This window comes from Notolepis coatsorum, assembly GCF_963971535.1.
Source record: "Notolepis coatsorum genome assembly, chromosome: 9".
In the NCBI taxonomy this organism is placed as follows: domain Eukaryota; kingdom Metazoa; phylum Chordata; class Actinopteri; order Aulopiformes; family Paralepididae; genus Notolepis; species Notolepis coatsorum.
In genome coordinates, this window is record NC_140173.1 from 75117054 (window position 1) to 75141509 (window position 24456).

Sequence of the window (24456 nt, forward strand, 5' to 3'; positions counted from 1 at the left end):
GTATCTGTTGTGTATCACTAGTGTATCTGTTGTGTATCACTAGTGTAGCTGTTGTGTATCAGTTGTGTATCACTAGTGTATATGTTGTGTATCACTAGTGTATCAGTTGTGTATCAGTTGTGTATCACTAGTGTATCTGTTGTGTATCACTAGTGTAGCTGTTGTGTATCAGTTGTGTATCACTAGTGTATCTGTTGTGTATCACTAGTGTATCTGTTGTGTATCACTAGTGTATCCGTTGTGTATCACTAGTGTATCAGTTGTGTATCACTAGTGTATCTGTTGTGCATCACTAGTGTATCTGTTGTGTATCACTAGTGTATCAGCTGTGTATCACTAGTGTATCTGTTGTGTATCACTAGTGTATCAGATGTGTATCACTAGTGTATCTGTTGTGTATCACTAGTGTAGCTGTTGTGTATCAGTTGTGTATCACTAGTGTATCTGTTGTGTATCACTAGTGTATCTGTTGTGTATCACTAGTGTAGCTGTTGTGTATCAGTTGTGTATCACTAGTGTATCAGTTGTGTATCAGTTGTGTATCTGTTGTGTATCACTAGTGTATCTGTTGTGTGTCACTAGTGTATCAGTTGTGTATCACTAGTGTATCTGTTGTGTATCACTAGTGTATCTGTTGTGTGTCACTAGTGTATCAGTTGTGTATCACTAGTGTATCTGTTGTGTATCACTAGTGTATCTGTTGTGTATCACTAGTGTATCAGTTGTGTATCACTAGTGTATCAGTTGTGTATCACTAGTGTATCAGTTGTGTATCACTAGTGTATCTGTTGTGCATCACTAGTGTATCTGTTGTGTATCACTAGTGTATCTGTTGTGTATCACTAGTGTAGCTGTTGTGTATCAGTTGTGTATCACTAGTGTATCTGTTGTGTATCACTAGTGTATCTGTTGTGTATCACTAGTGTAGCTGTTGTGTATCAGTTGTGTATCACTAGTGTATATGTTGTGTATCACTAGTGTATCAGTTGTGTATCAGTTGTGTATCACTAGTGTATCTGTTGTGTATCACTAGTGTAGCTGTTGTGTATCAGTTGTGTATCACTAGTGTATCTGTTGTGTATCACTAGTGTATCAGTTGTGTATCAGTTGTGTATCACTAGTGTATCTGTTGTGTATCACTAGTGTATCACTAGTGTATCTGTTGTGTATCACTAGTTTATCTGTTGTGTATCACTAGTGTATCTGTTGTGTATCACTAGTGTATCAGTTGTGTATCACTAGTGTATCAGTTGTGTATCACTAGTGTATCAGTTGTGTATCACTAGTGTATCTGTTGTGTATCACTAGTGTATCAGTTGTGTATCACTAGTGTATCAGTTGTGTATCAGTTGTGTATCACTAGTGTATCACTAGTGTATCAGTTGTGTATCTGTTGTGTATCACTAGTGTATCAGTTGTGTATCACTAGTGTATCAGTTGTGTATCACTAGTGTATCAGTTGTGTATCTGTTGTGTATCACTAGTGTATCTGTTGTGTGTCACTAGTGTATCAGTTGTGTATCACTAGTGTATCTGTTGTGTATCACTAGTGTATATGTTGTGTGTCACTAGTGTATCAGTTGTGTATCACTAGTGTATCTGTTGTGTATCACTAGTGTATCTGTTGTGTATCACTAGTGTATCAGATGTGTATCACTAGTGTATCTGTTGTGTATCACTAGTGTATCTGTTGTGTATCACTAGTGTATCAGTTGTGTATCACTAGTGTATATGTTGTGCATCACTAGTGTATCTGTTGTGTATCACTAGTGTATCAGATGTGTATCACTAGTGTATCTGTTGTGTATCAGCTGTGTATCACTAGTGTATCTGTTGTGTATCACTAGTGTATCAGTTGTGTATCACTAGTGTATCTGTTGTGTATCACTCGTGTATCTGTTGTGTATCACTAGTGTAGCTGTTGTGTATCACTAGTGTATCTGTTGTGTATCACTAGTGTATCTGTTGTGTATCACTAGTGTAGCTGTTGTGTATCAGTTGTGTATCACTAGTGTATCTGTTGTGTATCACTAGTGTATCTGTTGTGTATCACTAGTGTATCTGTTGTGTATCACTAGTGTATCACTAGTGTATCAGTTGTGTATCACTAGTGTATCAGCTATGTATCACTAGTGTATCTGTTGTGTATCACTAGTGTATCAGTTGTGTATCACTAGTGTATCAGTTGTGTATCACTAGTGTATCAGTTGTGTATCACTAGTGTATCTGTTGTGTATCACTAGTGTATCTGTTGTGTATCACTAGTAGGGATGGGAATTGATAGGATTTTATCGATACGATTCCATTATCGATTCTGCTTATCGATTCGATTCTTTATCGATTCCCTTATCGATACCTGATCAATTTATAATTTAAATAAATAAATTGAAAATGCAACAGAACTACATTTAGTCATTTAGCTGACGCTTTTATCCAAAGCGACTTACAAGTTCTGTACGACAAGCCATCAGGAAGGGCACAACTCTATCAGCTGAGCAACAATGTTCATCAAAGTGTTGAGTGCTAAAGTGTAGGTTAGTTTATTAGGACAAGTGCATGACAGTACGGTTAGTTAGGGTTAGATATATTTTTTTTTATTCAGATAATGGTTGAAGAAGTGCGTCTTTAGTCGACGGCGAAAGATTGGATGGGTTTCGGCTGTCCTAACTGGGGTGGGTAGTTCATTCCACCATTGTGGGGCAAGGACTGAGAATAGGCGACTTCTCTTTGATGACCCTCCCGGAGCTCGGATAGGAGTAGGTCTGAGGCGGCCAGAAGATGCAGAGCGTAGGGGTCTAAGCTGGTTAGAATAACATGCAACTTGACATTTCTGATTGTCATTTATTGTTGAGCCCCCATGTCAGAAAAATACAAAAACTGTAAAAAATAAAACATTAACTATAGCCTACACTTAAATAAAATAATGTATTTGAGATTCTCTTAAAATGTATTTATTTTTTTATTCTTAAACTAATTTAATCTATTGAATAACAGGTTGTTATTCCTCTGACTTCTGTCTCTCACTCACACACTCTCTCTCTCACACACACACACACACACACACACACACACACACACACACACACACACACACACACACACACAGAGAGAGAGAGAGCTCCCCGGGCCCCTGTCCTATAAGGTATTGGCTTGTGTTGCTACACGGACACATTTGTATGTTGCACCACTGTACTTCCTGGCTTACAGTCTTGTAAACAAACATTCCGTCTCTCATTATATGTGAACTAAATAGTACAAGGTTTACACAACAGCCCCCACCTGCTGTTTTATTGTATTGTACCTGTACTATCCGCTGTCAGCTGTTTATCTCTCTTTGTGAGCTTGATTAAATAGCGTTAGCTCACGTTAGCTCCGCGGCTAATTTTAGCTCAGCCTGATCTAAATCAATGACTAGGTTCTAAAGCATTCAAGTAGTTTTCACTGCACATAGAAGTAGCCAAACAGCAGGAGCATTTCGGGAGCATATTACCAAAACCCAGGCAATTTCGAGCCATTAAGGAATCAAATAGAGTCTGCCATGGCTACATGCTAACGGCTAACATTATTGCGCAACTGTAGGCAGCGATAAGGGAATCGAAAGTCACGGGAGCCACACGGTTCCAGGCATCGGCCAATTAGGAACCGGTTCCCAACGGGAACCGGTTTTCGATTCCCATCCCTAATCACTAGTGTATCAGCTGTGTATCACTAGTGTATCTGTTGTGTATCACTAGTGTATCAGCTGTGTATCACTAGTGTATCTGTTGTGTATCACTAGTGTATCAGTTGTGTATCACTAGTGTATCAGTTGTGTATCACTAGTGTATCAGTTGTGTATCACTAGTGTATCTGTTGTGCATCACTAGTGTATCTGTTGTGTATCACTAGTGTATCTGTTGTGTATCACTAGTGTATCAGCTGTGTATCACTAGTGTATCTGTTGTGTATCACTAGTGTATCAGTTGTGTATCACTAGTGTATCTGTTGTGTATCACTAGTGTATCTGTTGTGTATCACTAGTGTATCTGTTGTGTATCACTAGTGTATCTGTTGTGTATCACTAGTGTAGCTGTTGTGTAGCTGTTGTGTATCACTAGTGTATCTGTTGTGTATCACTAGTGTATCAGTTGTGTATCACTAGTGTATCTGTTGTGTATCACTAGTGTATCTGTTGTGTATCACTAGTGTATCACTAGTGTATCTGTTGTGTATCACTAGTGTATCTGTTGTGTATCACTAGTGTATCACTAGTGTATCAGTTGTGTATCACTAGTGTATCAGTTGTGTATCACTAGTGTATCAGTTGTGTATCACTAGTGTATCAGTTGTGTATCAGTTGTGTATCACTAGTGTATCTGTTGTGTATCTGTTGTGCATCAGTTGTGTATCACTAGTGTATCAGCTGTGTATCACTAGTGTATATGTTGTGTATCACTAGTGTATCAGCTGTGTATCACTAGTGTATCTGTTGTGTATCACTAGTGTATCAGTTGTGTATCACTAGTGTATCTGTTGTGTATCACTAGTGTATCAGCTGTGTATCACTAGTGTATCACTAGTGTATCAGCTGTGTATCACTAGTGCATCTGTTGTGTATCACTAGTGTATCTGTTGTGTATCACTAGTGTATCAGCTGTGTATCACTAGTGTATCTGTTGTGTATCACTAGTGTATCACTAGTGTATCAGTTGTGTATCTGTTGTGTGTCACTAGTGTATCTGTTGTGTATCACTAGTGTATCTGTTGTGTATCACTAGTGTATCAGTTGTGTATCACTAGTGTATCAGTTGTGTATCAGTTGTGTATCACTAGTGTATCTGTTGTGTATCACTAGTGTATCTGTTGTGTATCACTAGTGTATCAGTTGTGCATCTGTTGTGTATCACTAGTGTATCAGTTGTGTATCACTAGTGTATCAGTTGTGTATCACTAGTGTGTCAGTTGTGTATCACTAGTGTATCAGTTGTGTATCACTAGTATATCAGTTGTGTATCTGTTGTGTATCACTAGTGTATCAGTTGTGTATATGTTGTGTATCACTAGTGTATCTGTTGTGTATCACTAGTGTATCTGTTGTGTATCACTAGTGTATCTGTTGTGTATCACTAGTGTATCAGTTGTGTATCACTAGTGTATCAGTTGTGTATCACTAGTGTATCTGTTGTGTATCACTAGTGTATCAGTTGTGTATCACTAGTGTATCAGTTGTGTATCACTAGTGTAGCAGTTGTGTATCACTAGTGTATCTGTTGTGTATCACTAGTGTATCAGTTGTGTATCACTAGTGTATCAGATGTGTATCACTAGTGTATCTGTTGTGTATCACTAGTGCATCAGCTGTGTATCACTAGTGTATCAGCTGTGTATCACTAGTGTATCTGTTGTGTATCAGCTGTGTAAATGGTAAATGGCTGGTTTTTTATATAGCGCTTTTATCCAAAGCGCTTTACAATTTGTTCCTCACATTTGTACCCATTCCCTCACACATTCACACACCGACGGCGGAGGCAACCAGGCAAGGTGCCAACCTGCTCATCGGGAGCAATTAGGGGTTAAGTGTCTTGCTCAAGGATACATCGACACGCTGCCCTGGAGGAGCGGGAATCGAACCGGGAACCTCCAGATTGCCAGACGACTGCTCTACCTCCTGAGTCACTGTCGCTGTATCACTAGTGTATCTGTTGTGTATCACTAGTGTATCTGCTCACCCAGTATTGAGCTGCTGCAGGGCAGCAGTGATGCAGTGGGCTCTGCCATACAGAGGGAAGGAGGCGGCCGCCTGCAGGAGAGATGACTCAGCCTTCACCACCTCCGCCTGCAGACACTGCAGCAGGAACTGGACCACTGTAAACACATCAACAATACAGACCATCATCCCCAAGGAGACAGGACCCAAATACATCAACAATACAGACCATCATCCCCAAGGAGACAGGACCCAAATACACAGAATATCAAATGGTGAATGTTCAGGAATTACGGTAGGCATCACCATAGCTGCTGGGACAATAAGACACTGGAAATGACCTGCCAAATCTCCAGAATTAAGGGTGGGATATTTTCTCGACTTATATCACACTGACTGATAAGCCTGTAGTATGAATCTTGTATCTTGATCATAACTGATTATACCATCACGCATGGATAATCTTCCCTGTTATGGTATTCGCTTATGCTACTGATTTTATTTATTTTTATCTTACTCTACTGATTTGTACTGTCAACAATGTAGAGGGCCCTCCTTAACACTTTCAGAGCCGGCCGTGTTTTCCTTTTTACCCCTTGAATGCCCAGCAACCACTTCAATGTTAACGTTAATATCGCCTAATCTATGTTTTAAATTATGGCTATGTGTCTAATCTGCCCGTCGCATTATCAATGACCCATTTCCAGTCAACATTGTCGAAGCGGATTGTTTTTTTATCTGTTCATTTCCGTTTTATAGCATTTTGAAAGCCCTCGTTTTCAAGAAGAACAAAAAAGAATCCCTGATAAACGCTGATGTACTGTAATATTCTAGAACGTTGTCATTGTTCGGCCTATTTATGAATCGTTTTCAAATAAACGCTAGATTATCGATAGTATATGTGTACGTATGCACGCTGGTGCCGCAAGCTGTAAATCGATTATCTTATTTCCTGATCACTTGCAGTCAAAACAGCCATATCACATATAGGGGGAAAGCTTATATCTCCGTGAAAACAGGTCTGATTATCCTAAGACTGGTAAAATAGATTCCTTACCTGAGATCAGATGGTATCCAAATGGATTATTCCAATTCCTGATCGACCATTCCAAAAATCGATTATTTTATTGATCGCACGCGTATACTGTAAAACAGCGTATACACGCTGTGCTGAGGGTCCAGCATGAAGCTGATCGGCCCCGGTTACATGCGTGAGAAGTAAAATGTGGAGTCCGGGTTTTTTCCCCCCATGCATTTTCATTGAGTCCAATCCAAAAGGGTGAATTACCATCTGGGAGACGATAGGGGGCGCTTTTTTCACATCTGAGCGCCTGGGGTGGCTGATTTACCAACGGTAGACTCGGTTGATATGAATTCAGATCGCTAATAAATAAAAAACGATTATGTTATGGGCATTCAACCCGCAGGGGGTAAACCCGAGAAAACTCGGGTTGGGCATTCAAAGTGTTAAAGGTGATGAGTCGGAAAGAAGAGAGGCAAGGATAGAGGTAAGAAATCAAGAGGGCCAAGTTACAATATTAAAACAAGTTAGAGGACAATTTTACTAGCAACAACTTGATGCAGAGTGAGACGGAATGAGGAAGATGACAGCACAGCAATAAAACTGAAAACAAACTGCTTAGCACTGCAGGCATAGCAACAAAGATCTGGCTGAAGCACTTAATCGTTTTTGACACAAGATTTTACAGCCATGACTTTGCAGATTAACTTCTATATGCAAAGAGGCTGCTCCCCTGCCGTTTCAAACTTGAGCTTGTGATGTCAAGGCAGTGTTTCAGGTAAAATAACAAATGTCCAGGGCCAGATTGTATCACAGGAAGACTGCTTAGGTGTTGTTCAGAACAGTTCTGTGAGGTGTTCTGTTATATATATTTAGCATGTCTCTGGAGCAGCCGAGCGTTCCTAGGTTATGGAAGGAGTCCACTGTTGTGGCTAAAAGCAGAGCCCCTCAGGAGCTAAATGACTTCATGAAGTCATCTGAAAGGCTAGTAAAGAAGGAACTGTTGTAAATGGTGGGGAGGCTCCCTGTGCAGTTTGCCTCCAGAGCAGGGACTGGGATGGAAGACGCCTCAGTCACATCACTCAACTTCCTGTATGAAACAGCTAGAAGGTCCCAGCACAGTTATATATTCCATGCCACTGTATTGTTATTTGTAGTCTAAGCCTCTTTTCCACTGCATGGTACCTACTTGACTCGACTCTACTCTACTCAGCCTTTTCGGTTTTCCATTGCCAAAATGTGCGGATAGTACCAGGTACTTTTTTAGTACCTGCTTTGTCGAGGTTCCAAGCGGGTAGAAGTGATACCAGAAAGTGACGTGTAACACTGCAGACCACTGATTGGTCAGAAGAGAGAATCGTCACTACGTTATCATTGCGCTACACGGGGGACGTCCTGCACAAAAACACAAACCCGCCATCTTTAAATAGCCTCGTGACTACTAAACATTAGCATTCATTATTTGTTTGCAGCAAGAACAAAGTGCAATAAACAAAAAAGGATACATTCACTGTGTATTCTGCCTAGTTTATTGATGAAACAAAACCAACATCCACACAATTTACCACCAAGAACAAAGAGTTTAATCTCACAAAAAGATCGCTAATTTTGTTAGCTTACGTGCTAATGTGACTGGGAATTTCCACTATAACCGTTAGCATTGCGGCTAGCGTACATTAGCTAATAAGGCACTGGTATAATAGAATAGAAATACTTTAATCATCCCAATTTGTAGTGTCAAATTTCCCTTGAGATGATTAAAGTATTTCTATTATATTCTATGATACCAGTGCCTTATTAGCCAACTACACCTAAGCTAACAAAATTTGCAATCTTTTTGTGAGACTAAACTCTTTGTTCTTGGTGGTAAATTGTGTTGATGTTGGTTTTGTTTCATCAATAAATGATGCAGAGTACACTGTGAAGGTATCTTCGTAGCAATTGTGTTTCTGTTGGTTTTGTTTCATCAATAAATGACACAGAATACACTGTGAAGGTATCTTCATAGCCAGTGTGTGTGTGTGTGTGTGTGTGTGTGTGTGTGTGTGTGTGTGTGTGTGTGTGTGTGTGTGTGTCGCGTTGAAGTTCATCGCCCTCGCTATGACGACCAGCTACACTGACGGCGGGTACTGCCTGCAGTGGAAAACGAACAAAGTACCAGGTACCAAAAGCGAGTAGAGTCGAGTAGGTACCATGCAGTGGAAAAGAGGCATAATTAGTAGACTATTGTATTCTATTGTGCTTCTATTTTTATTTAGTTTTTATATGTGACCAGGCACAGACTTCAGGTCTTGTTGAGTTTTTATTTTACACAGGATATTAAAGTACAGGTCCATACCTTCAAAATAAGCCATGACTTGCACAAATCGGGCGGATACTTTTCAATATATGCCTTATTAACCAAGATGACCACAATAGGTTGTTTAGAGCGACGGAGCCTCAAAGGTTTGCAGCAGTTTCTCTTAACACTTTGAATGCCCAGCAGGGGGCGCACATTTAGTGCTTGTATGCCCACATCCACTTCAATGTTAGCATTAATATCGCCTAATCTATGTTTTAAATTATGGCTTAAATTATGTGTCTAATCTGCCCATCGCATTATCAATGACCTATTTCCAGTCAACATTGTCGAAGCAGATTGTTTTTTTATCGGTTCATTTCCGTTTCATAGCATTTAGAAAACCCCTCGTTTTCACGAAAAAAAAGAGGATTCCATGATAATCGCCCTGTACTGTAATATTCTAGAACGTTGTCATTTGTCTGCCTATTTATGAATCGTTTTCAAATAAACGCTAGATTATCGATAGTATATGTGTACGTGTGCACGCTAGTGCCGCGTGCTGAAAATCGATTATCTCAGTTCCTGATCGCTCTCAGAGTCAAACAGCCATATCACAAAAAAAAGAAAAAGCTTATATCTCCGTGAAAACGGGTCTGATTATCCTAAGACTGGTAATATAGATTCCTTACCTGAGATCAGATGGTATCCAAATGGATTATTCCAATTCCTGATCGCCATTCGAAAAAATCAATCCTTTTATTGATCCCACGCGTATACTGTAAAACACATAATCCCCGCTGCTCTGAGGCTCACTAGTGGAGCTGATCGACCCCGGTTACATGAGTGAGAAGTAAAATGTGGAGTCCAGGTTTTTTTTTCTCATTCATTTTCATTGAGTCCAATCCAAAAGGGTGAATTACCATCTGGGAGACGATAGGGGGGGCGCTTTTTTCACATCTGAGCGCCTGGGGTGGCTGATTTTCCAACGGTAGACTCGGTTGATGAAATATGAATTCAGATCGCGAATAAATTTTTAAAAAAAACGAATATTCTCGTTATGGGCATTCAACCCGTGGGGGGTAAACCCGAGAAAACTCGGGTTGGGCATCCAAAGTGTTAACGATGCATGCAGTACTACTTTACCCACATTGCAACACACCTAACCATTCCCCCACCTAACACCTTCTCCAGGTGAGCTGCAGTAGAGCATTCTTATTATTACGTGAAGATGCATGATGTGTCTGGGCTGGGCTGCTCCCTGCTCTCTCTCTGTGTGTCTGTGTGTCTGTGTATGTGTGTGTGTGCGCTGCCCGCACTCAGTATCGGAGTCGCTCCGTTATGAGCGAGCAGCGCAGCAGCACGAGCATGTCTGACTGGCGACTGAAATAGATGCATTCGCTAGAGAAATTAAATAACAGGCACATCCTGAAATCCGCTGATGATACAGTTGCATAAAGCCTGCTCCATAAAGACGAATCCAAAGCGTGGGCCAGCGCCGGTAGACGAGTTTGTCAAATGGTGTGACGAGGCCTTCCTTCCTGTGAAAATATTCTCAACCACAATATAAATATCTTGGAACAGTCATTGACAATAATCTGAAATTGTATTCAAATTCTGATGCGGGCTGTAAGAAGGGACAGCAGCATTTGTACTTCCTTAGCACGTTAAATGCTTTTAATGTAGAAATTATGTCTGAATCTGTTCTAACAAACTACAAACATCAGAGATGAAAATCTACATGAGCTCTATTGTGAAGGTGGCTGGTAAGGTGATAGTTGTCCCACAGACGTCCCTTGTTGTCCGTCTTTGACCAGCAAGTTCACTGCAAGGCCAAGTCTATATTGGACAGTTTAGACCACCCCCTTCACTCAGTTTGAGACTCAGTTGGTAGAGGTAGAGTTCCCTGGTTTTGGTGCAATGAGTAAAAACTATGTTGTTCCCTGTGCAATAACCCTGCTCAATTTGCACATGTAATCTAGCACTTTAAATATTGTTGCCTGTGCAATAACCCTGCTCAATTTGCGAATGTAATCCAGATATTTCTTTAGATATAGATATTTCTTTGTTGTGTTCTGTATTAGTGTATTTGCAGGATAATTTTCTTGTACTTGTGTTGTGTTGTATTTTATCTTGTGCCCCTGACTGCATGTCAAGTTTCCCATCTGGGATAAAAAGGTTGAACTGAACTGAACAAGTTGGTGATGATCTGTGTCAGTTTTCTTCATATCTTTCTCCTACCTGCCAGAGTGTTGAGCTCCAGGATGAGGGCCTCAGAAGCCTGAGGCTGGGGTAGAACAGGGAGCTGGAGGGGAAGGCCCTGCTCCTGGGCACAGCGCTGCAGGGCCTGGGGCAGGGCAGGCTGGTGGATCAGTAGGCTAAATAGGTGAGCTGCTGTAATGCTGTCAAAGGGCTTGGTGCTGGTGCTGAGCTCCAGGGCAGCCAGGAGGACACTCTGCATCCTATCTGGCTCCTAACAAGGAACACAAGAGACATCCATTACCACATAATACAATGGCAGTGTCTTCCTCCCTATAAAATGTTCCTATGTGTAGACTCGTAGGATTTCCTTTACCTTGACGTTTCGGCGGCGATGCTGGTTGACACCGTTGACATATCAAAGTAAGGAAACTCCCAATAGTCTACACATGAGTGAGTTAAGACCAGATGAACCTTTCCCAGGTAGTGTCTCACTCACTCGAGATACCTGGTCTCAAATACATCAAATCACATTTCCCTATATGTTGGTAGTGGCTATTCACTTCAGTGCTTGTACCATTTACCATTTACTATTATATACTGGTAAATGTCTGGTGAGTAACTGGATCACGGCGGAGTTCCGAACTGACCTGGAGCCCTACCGCTGATGGGGGGAGCTGCTCCAGCAAGGAGGCAGCCAGCTGCTTGACCTCCAGGAAGTTACTGGCCATGCAGTAGAGCACGCTCTGAGCATGTGCAGATGTCATCAACTCATCCAAGGCAAAGACATCAGTCCCTGTGGAGAGAGACAGGGCAGACATCGACGGGAGGTCAAGAGGTCAGGTCAAAGACAACTAGGGCTGACCTTCGAATAATTTTTTTGGAATTCGAAGATTTTTTTTTTTTATGCTGTAAAGTTTAAACCTTTTTAAATCTTAGACAAACAAAACACTTTGCTTTCATGAAATATTGTAAGCCGTCATTTGAGGCTTTATAAAAGCAGTACAATGAACACAAATCTGTCAGTGCCGAGTCCGACCTCATCTTAAATAACAAACAGCATTGCTTGTTGTAGTTAACAAAGAGAGGCAGAGTTGATTTTGCAAAAAAAATATATATATATATATACCGTATATATATTTTATTTATTTATAATCAAATTTTATTTTCATATTCGAATCCCATGCCCATCGAACCTAAAGACAACGACAATAATGATGGCTAGCTAGGCCCACACAGGTGACATGAAGCAGCCTTGCCAGATCCAGAACTCAGCAGCAGCAGAAGCAGCAGATCCAGAAATTGCCATGGTTGTTTACTTTCCCCCTGTGAGCCACTGGAGATATTGTAAACCGCTGTCGTGGTAACTTGTGTTTTACAACAAATATAACAATATTATACAAATAATATTAAGCCATTACACTGCCAAACAACTGCTTTATTTGGAGAATTAATTTTTCACTCAGAAGGTGAGGGGGGAGCAACAAGTTCCTGTTGACACAAACACCACTGGACAATGACTTATTCCCTGAAACATCTACTTAAGTGTTCAACGTTCTCATTGCATACAATCGCCTGGGTTAGTAGTGATAGTTGAAATAATGATGATATGGTGGTGGTGGTGATCATAGTTGTGATGATGATGATGATGATGATGGTGGTCATACCAGGGCTGAAGGTGAAGTGTTCACCCAGCAGGCCCAGCAGGTTCAGGGCGGTCAGGCACGTGGAGAAAGACGCTCCAGGCAGCAACACCCCCAGCAGCCTCTCACACAGCCAGCACAGGAACTCCTAGTGGGACACACACACAATACAATACAAGTTGGGTTAGAAATATCATTAAATATAATGAATATAGTCAATTAACTTACATTGAGACTTAAAAAGAAAACGATAATAAAAACCAGAGATGGTGTAGTGGTTAAAGAGGAACTATCTTACTATTTCTTTCACTATTTGGGCAATTTTACACAATTCCTGTGAGTCTATGGAACACATCTGTAAGGTTAAAAAATGCATTGTTTTGTATTTCTAATCAAGTACTCTAGAGCTGCATATTCTGCACTTCCAGATTCCAAGCAATGCGCTTTGAGTGACAATCACCCACAGTCTGCACTGGCAGATAACTTTGGGGGGATAGAGAGATAGAGGGACTCGTTAATTTCGCCGCGGGGGTGCATAATCCCACGCGACAATGCATTGGTAACTTGTTTCAAATGACAATATATACCCCGTGAATATTATTGCACGGATCGGAATACGCGTGGGTGTGACGCGAGTGCTGATACGAGAGACCGTGACAGAGAGAACAAGCGAGCAAGGGAGAGAAAGAGAGGGAGAGACGGATAGAGATATAGAGGGAGAGAGGAGAGATCACTCCGAGAGCGCGCATGTGTTTCCCCCCACACACACGCAGTCGCGAGTGTGTGTAAATGCTCCGAGACGAGTTGCACCATATGAGAGCCTCTCTCCCTCCCTCTCTCTATCTGTCTGTCTCTCCCTCTCTCTTTTTCTCTCTTTTGAGGAAGTGTTGATTGTGGGCGGTGGCTACAACCACAGAAAGAGCTGAGGTATGCAGTTCAGAATCCTTACACATCACAGGTACGCTAAATTCAGAATGGCTTAGTTCACTGGGGGAGGACCTTGTCTCATCTGAACTGGAGGAATGCGCCAGAGACATAGACAGTGTTGGTACAACCCCACATTGCTAGAAAACAATGCTAAACACTGGAAAAGGCAATTTATAAGATAGTTCCCCTTTAAGACCCAATAACAAGCAGCCTGATTCATCCTCTGTATTTAACGCATTCCCAACCAGCTACCACTAGTTAGGAGCAGTGGACAGCCACAGTCCAACCAGCTACCACTAGTTAGGAGCAGTGGACAGCCACAGTCCAACCAGCTACCACTAGTTAGGAGCAGTGGGCAGCCACAGTCCAACCAGCTACCACTAGTTAGGAGCAGTGGGCAGCCACAGTCCAACCAGCTACCACTAGTTAGGAGCAGTGGGCAGCCACAGTCCAACCAGCTACCACTAGTTAGGAGCAGTGGGCAGCCACAGTCCAACCAGCTACCACTAGTTAGGAGCAGTGGGCAGCCACAGTCCAACCAGCTACCACTAGTTAGGAGCAGTGGACAGCCACAGTCCAACCAGCTACCACTAGTTAGGAGCAGTGGGCAGCCACAGTCCAACCAGCTACCACTAGTTAGGAACAGTGGGCAGCCACAGTCCAACCAGCTAACACTAGTTAGGAGCAGTGGGCAGCCACAGTCCAACCAGCTACCACTAGTTAGGAGCAGTGGGCAGCCACAGTCCAACCAGCTACCACTAGTTAGGAGCAGTGGACAGCCACAGTCCAGCGCCCCGGGACCAACTCCATCTGCAATGTAATGTGTCCCTAGACACTTTAAAACTACACCATATTTTATCTATTTATAAAAAAAAATATTTGCACTAACTCTCTACCTAATTTTGGCATTTTGTTTAGCATTTTGTACTTTCGTTTTGTATATGTTGGAGTGTTTGGTCTTTATTCTTTAACTTTTTTTTACTGTATGAAGCACAATTTCAGGGGGCTCATTAGGGGTGGGGAAAAAATCGATAGGTAGTAATATCGCGATACTTTGCGTGGCGATACTGTATCGATACAGGGACGCCAAGTATCAATATTTAATTATTCATACAAAAAATAAAATAATATATTTTTTTTTGTATAAGGAAGTTGCATTGTTCATTTCAATACCTGTAATAGTACAGTAGTCCACACACACATGTGCATTCAGTTAAGTTGGAATATGACTGTAATACAAACAGTTCAGTTTGTCAGGTACATGGTTACATCTGTCTGCTTGAGAAAATACCATGTTCTGCAATCAAAATGATTGAAGTGAGATGAACAGACTGAACTTTATTTTATTAGATAAAATTCCCACCCCTAGGGCTCATACAGAACCAAGCATTTCACTGTAATGTACATTATATGTGACAAATGATGATACACAACTATATATCTCCGCAGAACCAAATAACACTACAGCCATACAGTCCATTACAAATTGTCTGTTAGCAATAAACAAGTGGATGAACAATAACTTCCTAAAATTAAACGAAAGCAAGACCGAAATCCTATTGATCGGCCCAAAAGCGAAAAGGGAAGTGCTTTGTAAAAACCTGGGGAGTCTGTCATCCTATGTAAAGACTGAGGTTACAAGCCTAGGTGTCATCTTGGACTCAGACCTGACCTTTAAGTCTCATATAAATAAGGCCATGAAAACGTCATTCTTCCACCTAAGAAACATAGCGAAAGTAAGACCTTTCGTAAATAAAAAGGATGCAGAGAAACTTATTCATGCTTTGTATCAAGTCGGCTTGACTATTGTAATGCACTGTTCACTGGTCTTCCCAAAGCAACCATTGGGAAGCTTCAGCTTATCCAAAACTCTGCAGCTCGATTACTAACTCATACAAGGAGAAGAGAACATATCACTCCAGTCCTGGCCACTCTGCACTGGCTTCCAATAACTCATAGAATTGATTTTAAGGTCCTTTTCCTAACATATAAAGCTCTTAATGAGCAAGGCCCAAAATACATAGCAAATTCCCTAGTTAGTTATCTGCCCTCAAGAACGCTACGGTCATCCACTACAGGTTTACTAGACACGCCCAGAAACCAAAAAAGGATAGGAAGTATGGCATTTGCCAACTATGCCCCAAAACTATGGAACACACTACCAACACACATCAGAAACGCCAGCTCTATACACATTTTTAAAGGAAAATTAAAAACGTACCTATACAGTCTAGCTTACAAATAGTTATGGCTTGGAAAAACCTGATGGATCCATGAGGCTAGGATAAGCCTTGTGGACCCAACTTTTTAGATGAAGGAACGGGTACATAGGAGACACGCCTCCAGTTTTTCAAAAGTTTTTGACACGCCTCAGCTTCTGAGCTGAAGGCGTGTTTTTGCGGACCTCCCAAACTTTCAAACTTTTTAGATGAAGGAATGGGTACAATAGGAGACACGCCTCCAGTTTTTCAAACGTTTTTGACACGCCTCAGCTTCTGAGCTGAAGGTGTGTTTTTGCGGACCTCCCAAACTTTCAAACTTTTTAGATGAAGGAATGGGTACAATAGGAGACACGCCTCCAGTTTTTCAAAAGTTTTTGACACGCCTCAGCTTCTGAGCTGAAGGCGTGTTTTTGCGGACCTCCCAAACTTTCAAACTTTAGACTGTTTTCTTTATACGTTTTTCTTTTTCTTTCTTTCTACCACAAGACGCGGCCACTGATGGGTCCATGGGACTTGGATAAGTCCTGTGGACCCAACTCTGGCCACTGACCACATGAGCGAACGGGTACATACGCACACAATACACGGCCACTGATGGATCCATGGGACTTGGTAAAGCACTATGGACCCAACTATGACCACTGATAAAAACGTAACTACACTAGCATTATAAGACCTAAACATTGCTACCTACCATACAAGTGCATTGGTTTAGTGCACTTCCGGTTGCCACTGAGCGGAAATGTTTGTGCGGACGTGTTCTCCCAAACTGGTAAGCAAATGACTGTTTTTACGTTATTTTCATTTTTACGTTACTATTATTATTATTATTTTTTTTTTTTTTTAAACATTGAACTTAACTGATCACTATGACTTTATTGCTTTTATCGTTATATATGCCTATAATTGTGTACAGCACTTTGAGCTACATGACATGTATGAAAGGTGCTTTATAAATACTTACTTACTTACAAATAAAACATATGTATATAAAACATAATAATGAACGTTATTGTGTGGGAGGAAACCAGAGTACCTTGAGGAAACTCCAGAGAACATGCAAAGTGTCAACCTTCCATTGAGGTTCGAACCCAGGACCTTCTTGCCGTGAGGCAACAGTGCATTCCTACTATCTCCACACAAAAGAAAAATCAACTCTACTGATTGTGTGTGTCTCCAAACAGTGTGTGTGTGTGTGTTTTAATATTGTTTATTGTCATGTGCACAGTTAAACAGACAGTTTGCCATACAATGAAAATCTTAGTTTGCTAGTCCGCCCTTCACACAAAATCACACAATACTTAACTAAAACATATTTAAATACAAACGAGTGCTAAAAAAACAAGGTAAAAATAGATAAATATAATAATAATAATGCAGGACCTGTTGCAGAGGTCTTTATTCGGCATGCAACGACACTCAATGTTTTAGCGGTACACACACAGCGGTTAGTTTTTAGCACACACACCGGAACACACACGCATGCATTGTCTCTTTAGAATCGCCGATGCGATTTGTCTCTGCGATTACCCATCCCGTCGTCCTTCCCCCCCAAGGGCAGCCGGGAGCAGACAGGCGTCAACGTGAGCCCCGCCAGGGGACCAATCCAAGTGCTCCTGTCCGTCTTGTCAAGGACGCCACAGCATTAGCGATCTGTTGTTGTGCATGTTTTTCCATTGGGTTTATCTTATCGGGGGGGAAACCCTTGCGAGCACGGGGAGAACATGCAAACTCCACACAGAAAGGCCTGGGAGATACCCCACCTGGGTACCTGGCATCATGGAAACCTGGTCCCCAAGCGGGAATCGAACCCTGGACCTTCTTGCTGTGAGGCGACAGTGTTAACCACTACACCACCGTGCCGCCCTAATATATACAAGGCACAGTGAGTAACATTTCACGTTCCAATTCAGTGTTTACAATATAAATGGAGGCGACAGTGGGTCACAGCAGCAGTTAAAAAGTGTCTTTCGTGATTCATAGTTCAGGGGAAGGGTGACAGTGTGGTCACAGCAGCAGTCAGGTCAGAGTGTCTGCCTGGCACAAAAGCGGGGTGGGGGGGATCAGTTTCAAGGTGTGTGTGTGGGGGGGGGGAGCTGGCATTCACAAGCCTGATGGCCTGTGGGTAGAAACTGTTTGTCAGTGTGTGTGTGTGTGTGTGTGTGTGTGTGTGTGTGTGTGTGTGTGTGTGTGTGTGTGTGTGTGTGTGTGTGTGCGTGTGTGTGTGTGTGTGTGCACGCATGTATGTGGTGTGTTCTACCTTGTATGTGTCCAATACGTGTCCATCTCTGTCTCTCTGCTCCACGTTTCTCTCTTGGCTCAGTCTCTTCATCAGCAGCTGTCCAGAGTCCTTCACTCGAGACAGTAACTGGTCGGGAGAAGAGGACAGACGAGGAGGACAAACATTTACAGCCAGACAAATACCTTGTTTGTTCCTCTATATAGATTAACAACCGAACCAAGCATTGAAACAAGACATACATTAATCTCTCCTTCCTCTAACCTCACAAATACAGACAAATGTGTACAGGTTGTAATATAGCTTGGAATGTCGTGGGAAACAAAGATAGGTGACCTCTGACCTTCTTGAACAGGCTGACAGTCTCCTGTCTGACGGCTGGCGATTGGCTGTTTAGATTAGAGAGCAGGAAGTGGCGGATCAGGTCCATTTCCTGTGTGGTCAGAACCTCTGTTCTGCGGTGGCTCGTGCACACCAGGCCCAGAGCGTCCATTCTCACCTGGGGGAGCGAGGAGGGACAACGGCTCACGAATATACTAAATAAGTATATTATATCATCAACAAGACTCGGGACCCTCACTGACCCCCCCCCCACTGTGTGTTAATTTGTTACATTTTGTTTCACTAAGTTAGGAAAGTAATGTTTTAAGCCTGATGTTGCCTTGCACAAAAGAATGATCCCAGTCTCTTCCACACAGTGAGGCATACAGTTTATTAATTGAACAATGGGTATCGGATCGGTACTCGGTATCGGCCGATACCCAAAGCCCAGGTATCGGTATCGGGACTGAAAAAGTCAGATTGGTGCATCCCTAATTAACCCCCCCCCCCCACTGGACTATATACTTGCCCACTGTATTGTTACTTCATTCTAATTAGTGTATATAATTGACCACATCTGCCCAGTTGTACAGCCCTGGCCTATTCTTATTCCTATTTAATCTTTTACTTATAATTGTACTATATTCTATTGTGCTATATTTAATTTAGTTTATATCCCATATCATTTTATTCAACCTCTTATTTACAGTTGTACAGCCCTGGCCTATATTTTATTTCATAATTATATTATTCTATTGTGCTTAACTTGGCTCATATTTCATTTTATTTTACTCCACCACTTTATTATATTATCTGTCTGTTAATGTCCGTCCGCTAATGTCGCACCGATAACATCCAAAGCAAATTCCTTGTATGTGAAAACTACTTGGCAAATAAAGACCTTTCCGATTCTGATTCTGATCAAACCAACGACAAATGTCATACAGACAGAATATGTTAATGCTTATAAAATTAAATATTGTACAAGACTGAATACGTACACCAAGTGTACACGGTGTGCACGCAGACACACACACTGACACACAAACACACAGTCATGGGCTCACCTGGTCATGTTTGTGTACTAGTGCTTGTCGGAGCAGGGAGAGAGGTACCAGTCCCCCCAACAGCCCATCTTCTGAAGTCGGGGCCACTCCCTGCGCTCTGGCTGCCCGCAGACATGTCATGAGAGCTCCTACAGCACCCCTGCTGCCTGGCAGACCTGGGAACACGACAACACCCCAAATCAAACACGTGTTAATGTAGGGCCCTATGAAATCCGTTTTTATCTTTTCCTGTTTTCGGATTTTCCTGTTTTTGGATTTCTCTGTTTTTCATTTTCCTGTTTTTGGATTTCTAGTTTTTTTTCTCAAAAACAATACAAAATTATGTTGTTAACTAACTTTAATAACAATACATCTGCCATACATGTGCAGTTCAATTAATTGTTTTATTCAGTTCAGTTCAATGGAGTTCAACTGCCAGTGCAGTAAAATAACTAAATAATAATTCAATAATAATTATCTGGCCATCCTCAGTCAAAACTATCAAACTCCTCTGACCTCATCTGGTCTTTCCAAAGAACAGAGATGAGATGGGATGGACAGGGGCGCGCGCACACACACACTCCAAATATCCAGTTTGTTTTATAGTGAAACGTTTGGCTACTTGAGAGAGAGGGAGGGAGAGAGAGAGAGAGAGAGAGAGAGAGAGAGAGAGAGAGAGAGAGAGAGAGAGAGAGAGAGAGAGAGAGAGAGAGAGAGAGAGAGAAAAGAGTGAGTGAGTGAGTGAGTGAGTGAGTGAGTGAGTGAGTGAGTGAGTGAGTGAGTGAGTGAGTGAGTGAGTGAGTGAGTGAGTGAGTGAGTGAGTGAGTGAGTGAGTGAGTGAGTGAGTGAGTGAGTGAGTGAGTGAGAGAGAGAGAGAGAGAGAGAGAGAGAGAGAGAGAGAGAGAGAGAGAGAGAGAGAGAGAGAGAGAAAGAAACTCATTATGCGCGCGCATTGCGTTCCGTTGTCCCGGAATGGATTTGGTAGCTGTCATTTCTGCGTCTCCGTAGACTGCAGTGTCACCGTTTTAGAGTCATAGTGAAGATTGATTTATATGAAAACCGATTTATGTATAATTTAGTTTAGTTTAGTTTAGTTTATTCGGATCCCCATTAGCCATTGCCACAGGCATAGGCTACTATTACTGGGGTCCACACAAATCAATACAATACAATAAAATCAATACAATACAATTAATACAATACAATAAAACAATACAATACACCTCAATAACACCTAAAAATATTATATAATAAAATATCTAAGTTCACCAATCACACATACCCATCTACTCGATCATGTTTCAAGGAATATATTTTCACTTAAAGCTCAACAATACATCTCAATACAATATACAAATATATTAAAAATCTAAGTTCAACAATCACACATACCCATCTTCTCAATCACCCACTATGTTTACTTAACTGACAGTACCACTCTTTCTTATATGATTTTTAAGGTGTTTTTTAAATGTCTGTTTGTCTTCAACCCTAGTTAGTGCAGGTGGTAAGGAATGCCATGCAGTCATGGCTCTATACATCACAGTCCTTTTCATTGCATTTGTTCTTGGCATCTTTACAGTACATCTTTCCATTGACACATGCCTGGTGGAGTAACTGTGTCTGTTGATTGTGAATTGTATCTCATCATATAGACAAGCAGGTTTTTTGTTCTTATATATATTTCTAAAAAAATTATGATATTTACATTTAATCTTTGTTCTACCATTAACCATGACAGTTTTTCATGCATGCTTACTATGTTTGACCTTTTCCTACAATTCAGAGCAAGGCGCGCTGCTTTGTTCTGTGTCATTTGTAGTTTTCCCAGTTTTTCTCTTCCAGCACTTCCCCAGATCCCCGGACAGTAATCCAGATGTGAAAGGATCAGAGGCTGGATAACATGGATCACCGACTCCGGAGTTAGGAATTCTGCACATCTTCTAATTAAAGCCAGCCCTCTCCCCATCTTTTTTGTTATGTTATTTATATGCGTTGACCAGTTCAGATGACTGTCCAATGTTATACCTAGTAGCTTTGCTTCTTCTACCTGTTCAATTTCAGTTCCCCCCATCATTATTTTAAATTTTGGATTAGCAATTAGCATATGGTGTGAATCCATTAAAATACACTTTGTTTTTGCTATGTTTAAAACCATTCTATTCGCTCTAATCCACTCTTCTACTTTTTGTAGCTCTTTATTTAGTGCCACACCCAGATCTTCCACAGAGGAGGATGCCATGTACAGGGTTGTATCATCCGCATATATAGCCACCTTTGCTTGCTCTAAAATTAACGGCAAATCATTTGTATAAATGGTGAATAACAGAGGTCCAAGGCAGCTTCCCTGCGGAATTCCATACTTAACATTTTTCGCTTCAGATAGGCTACCGTTAAAAAATACTCTCTGTTTTCTACTGCATAAGTAGCTAGTTATCCATGAAACTGACGATGAAGCAAAGCCATAGTCTTTAAGTTTCTCCAGTAGTATTTCATGATCCATGACATCAAATGCTGCACTGAAGTCCAACATCACTGATCCTGCTAATTTCTTTCTATCAATATCCATTAGACAATCATCTACTAGCTGTGTCAACGCTGTCGCTGTTGAGTAACCATCCCTATAGGCATGCTGAAAATCAGTATTCAATTCATTGTCATTGAAGTAACTCTGAATTTGTGTAAACACTATTTTCTCCATTATCTTCGCTAACACTGGCAAAATGCTCACAGGGCGACTGTTTGCACCCGACAGGTTGACTTTTGCATTTTTCTGTAAAGGAATGATTTTAGCCTCCTTCCAGACTTTTGGACATATACCATATTTAATGCTTTGATTTATAATATGTGTGACCGTACCTGCTACATGCTTTGCTGAAACCTTCAGTAGTCTACCATCCATGTTATCCAGGCCTGCTGGTTTTTCCTTTTTTATATCGGACAACATTTCCTCCACCATTTTAGTGTCAACAGAACATAGACTAAATGAGCATTTTTTATCTTTCATAATCCTTTCTAATATGTTATCATTATATTTTACATTACTCATACACATATTATTCCTTAGAGTTTCAACCTTACACAAGAAGAAGTCATTGAAATACTGAGCTATATCAACAGGCTTTGTTATAAATGCCCCATCAACCTCAATAAAGCTAGGTACATTGTTATTCCCCCTTCCTAGTACAGTGTTAAATGTTTTCCATAACTGTTTACTGTCATTTTTCACTTCAATTATCTTATGTTATTTAAAGGGGAACCATCTTATAAATTGCCTTTTCCAGTGTTTAGCATTGTTTTCTAGCAATGTGGGGTTGTATCAACACTAGGGCTGCAACTAATGACTATTTTGGTAGTCGACTAATCTGTCGATTATTTTTTCAATTAGGCGACTAATCGAAAAACAATTATAAAAAAAAAAAAAAATTGCACTACCTATCTTTGTGAAAGTGGCTTCTCAGCTCTGGTCCAGCTGAAGACAGAGCAGAGGAACAGATTGGACATTAAGCATGACCTCAGAGTTGCTTTGAGACTCTTGTCAGGACCAAACAACATCCCCAGTTATCCCATTAGTTCCCCCAAACTTACTGTCGGTCTGTTATGTTAAGCTAAGAAGTATTCAGCTGGCTGGACCAGAGCTGAGAAGCCACTTTCACAAAGATAGGTAGTGCAAAAAAAAATCGACGCAACAATTTCTCGTCGATGATTTTTCATAATCGACATTGTCGATTATGTCGACTAATCGTTGCAGCCCTAATCAACACTGTATATGTCGCTCGTAACCAATGCAAGAGGCTGCGGTCTCGACTCCCGGAGAGTCAGCATTGCCTTGGCTCGGGCTGATCGCTATACTTTCAGAATTCCGTGTTAATATCTCAATTCCGTGAAACCTCGCGGATTCCATAGGGCCCTAGTTAATGAGAGCTCCTACAGCACCTCTGCTGCCTGGCAGACCTGGGAACACGACAACACCCCAAATCAAACACATGTTAGAGACATCACCCATCAACCATAAGTGGCTGTGACTTGCTAGTAGGCCTTTTGACTAAACAAACTCTTATTTTAATTCTAGCAGAATGCCATAGGATATAGTTGTGGACTATGAGGGTATTCTATTATGCTTTGAGATAAACGTGGTGGGAGCCGTTGTGTATACTTGCTGCATATTATTGTGTGTGTGTGTGTGTGTGTGTGTGTGTGTGTGTGTGTGTGTGTGTGTGTGTGTGTGTGTGTGTGTGTGTGTGTGTGTGTGTGTGTGTGTGTAGGTGTGTGTGTGTGTGTGTGACTGTGTGTGTGTGTGTAGGTGTGTGTGTGTGTGTAGGTGTGTGTGTGTGTGTAGGTGTGTGTGTGTGTGTGACTGTGTGTGTGTGTGTAGGTGTGTGTGTGTGTGTAGGTGTGTGTGTGTGTGTGACTGTGTGTGTCTACCTGTAGGCCTACTGCAGGGCTTGGTGTCTGTCTGTCTGTCTGTCTGTCTGTCTGTCTGTCTGTCCTGCAGGGCTTGGTGTCTGTCTGTCTGTCTGTCTGTCTGTCTGTCTGTCTGTCTGTCTGTCTGTCTGTCTGTCTGTCTGTCTGTCTGTCTGTCTGTCTGTCTGTCTGTCTGTCTGTCTGTCTGTCTGTCTGTCTGTCTGTCTGTCTGTCTGTCTGTCTGTCTGTCTGTCTGTCTGTCTGTCTGTCTGTCTGTCTGTCTGTCTGTCTGTCTGTCTGTCTGTCTGTCTGTCTGTCTGTCTGTCTGTCTGTCTGTCTGTCTGTCTGTCTGTCTGTCTGTCTGTCTGTCTGTCTGTCTGTCTGTCTGTCTGTCTGTCTGTCTGTCTGTCTGTCTGTCTGTCTGTCTGTCTGTCTGTCTGTCTGTCTGTCTGTCTGTCTGTCTGTCTGTC

General features: G+C 41.6%; 1 protein-coding gene across 1 annotated transcript in view; it reads right to left on the reverse strand.

Annotated features, from left to right (window-relative positions):
* thada (THADA armadillo repeat containing) overlaps positions 1-24456 on the reverse strand; it is a gene marked incomplete at its 3' end in the record, with an annotated part of 138474 nt that overhangs the window by 87385 nt on the left and 26633 nt on the right. The window contains exons 12-18 of the mRNA XM_084321916.1: positions 19604-19758; positions 18559-18714; positions 18237-18344; positions 12852-12975; positions 11835-11980; positions 11227-11458; positions 5709-5844 (exon numbers count right to left, since the gene is read on the reverse strand). Coding sequence (XP_084178042.1) covers positions 5709-5844; positions 11227-11458; positions 11835-11980; positions 12852-12975; positions 18237-18344; positions 18559-18714; positions 19604-19758 — 1057 coding nt within the window. The remainder of the gene's footprint in view (positions 1-5708; positions 5845-11226; positions 11459-11834; positions 11981-12851; positions 12976-18236; positions 18345-18558; positions 18715-19603; positions 19759-24456) is intronic.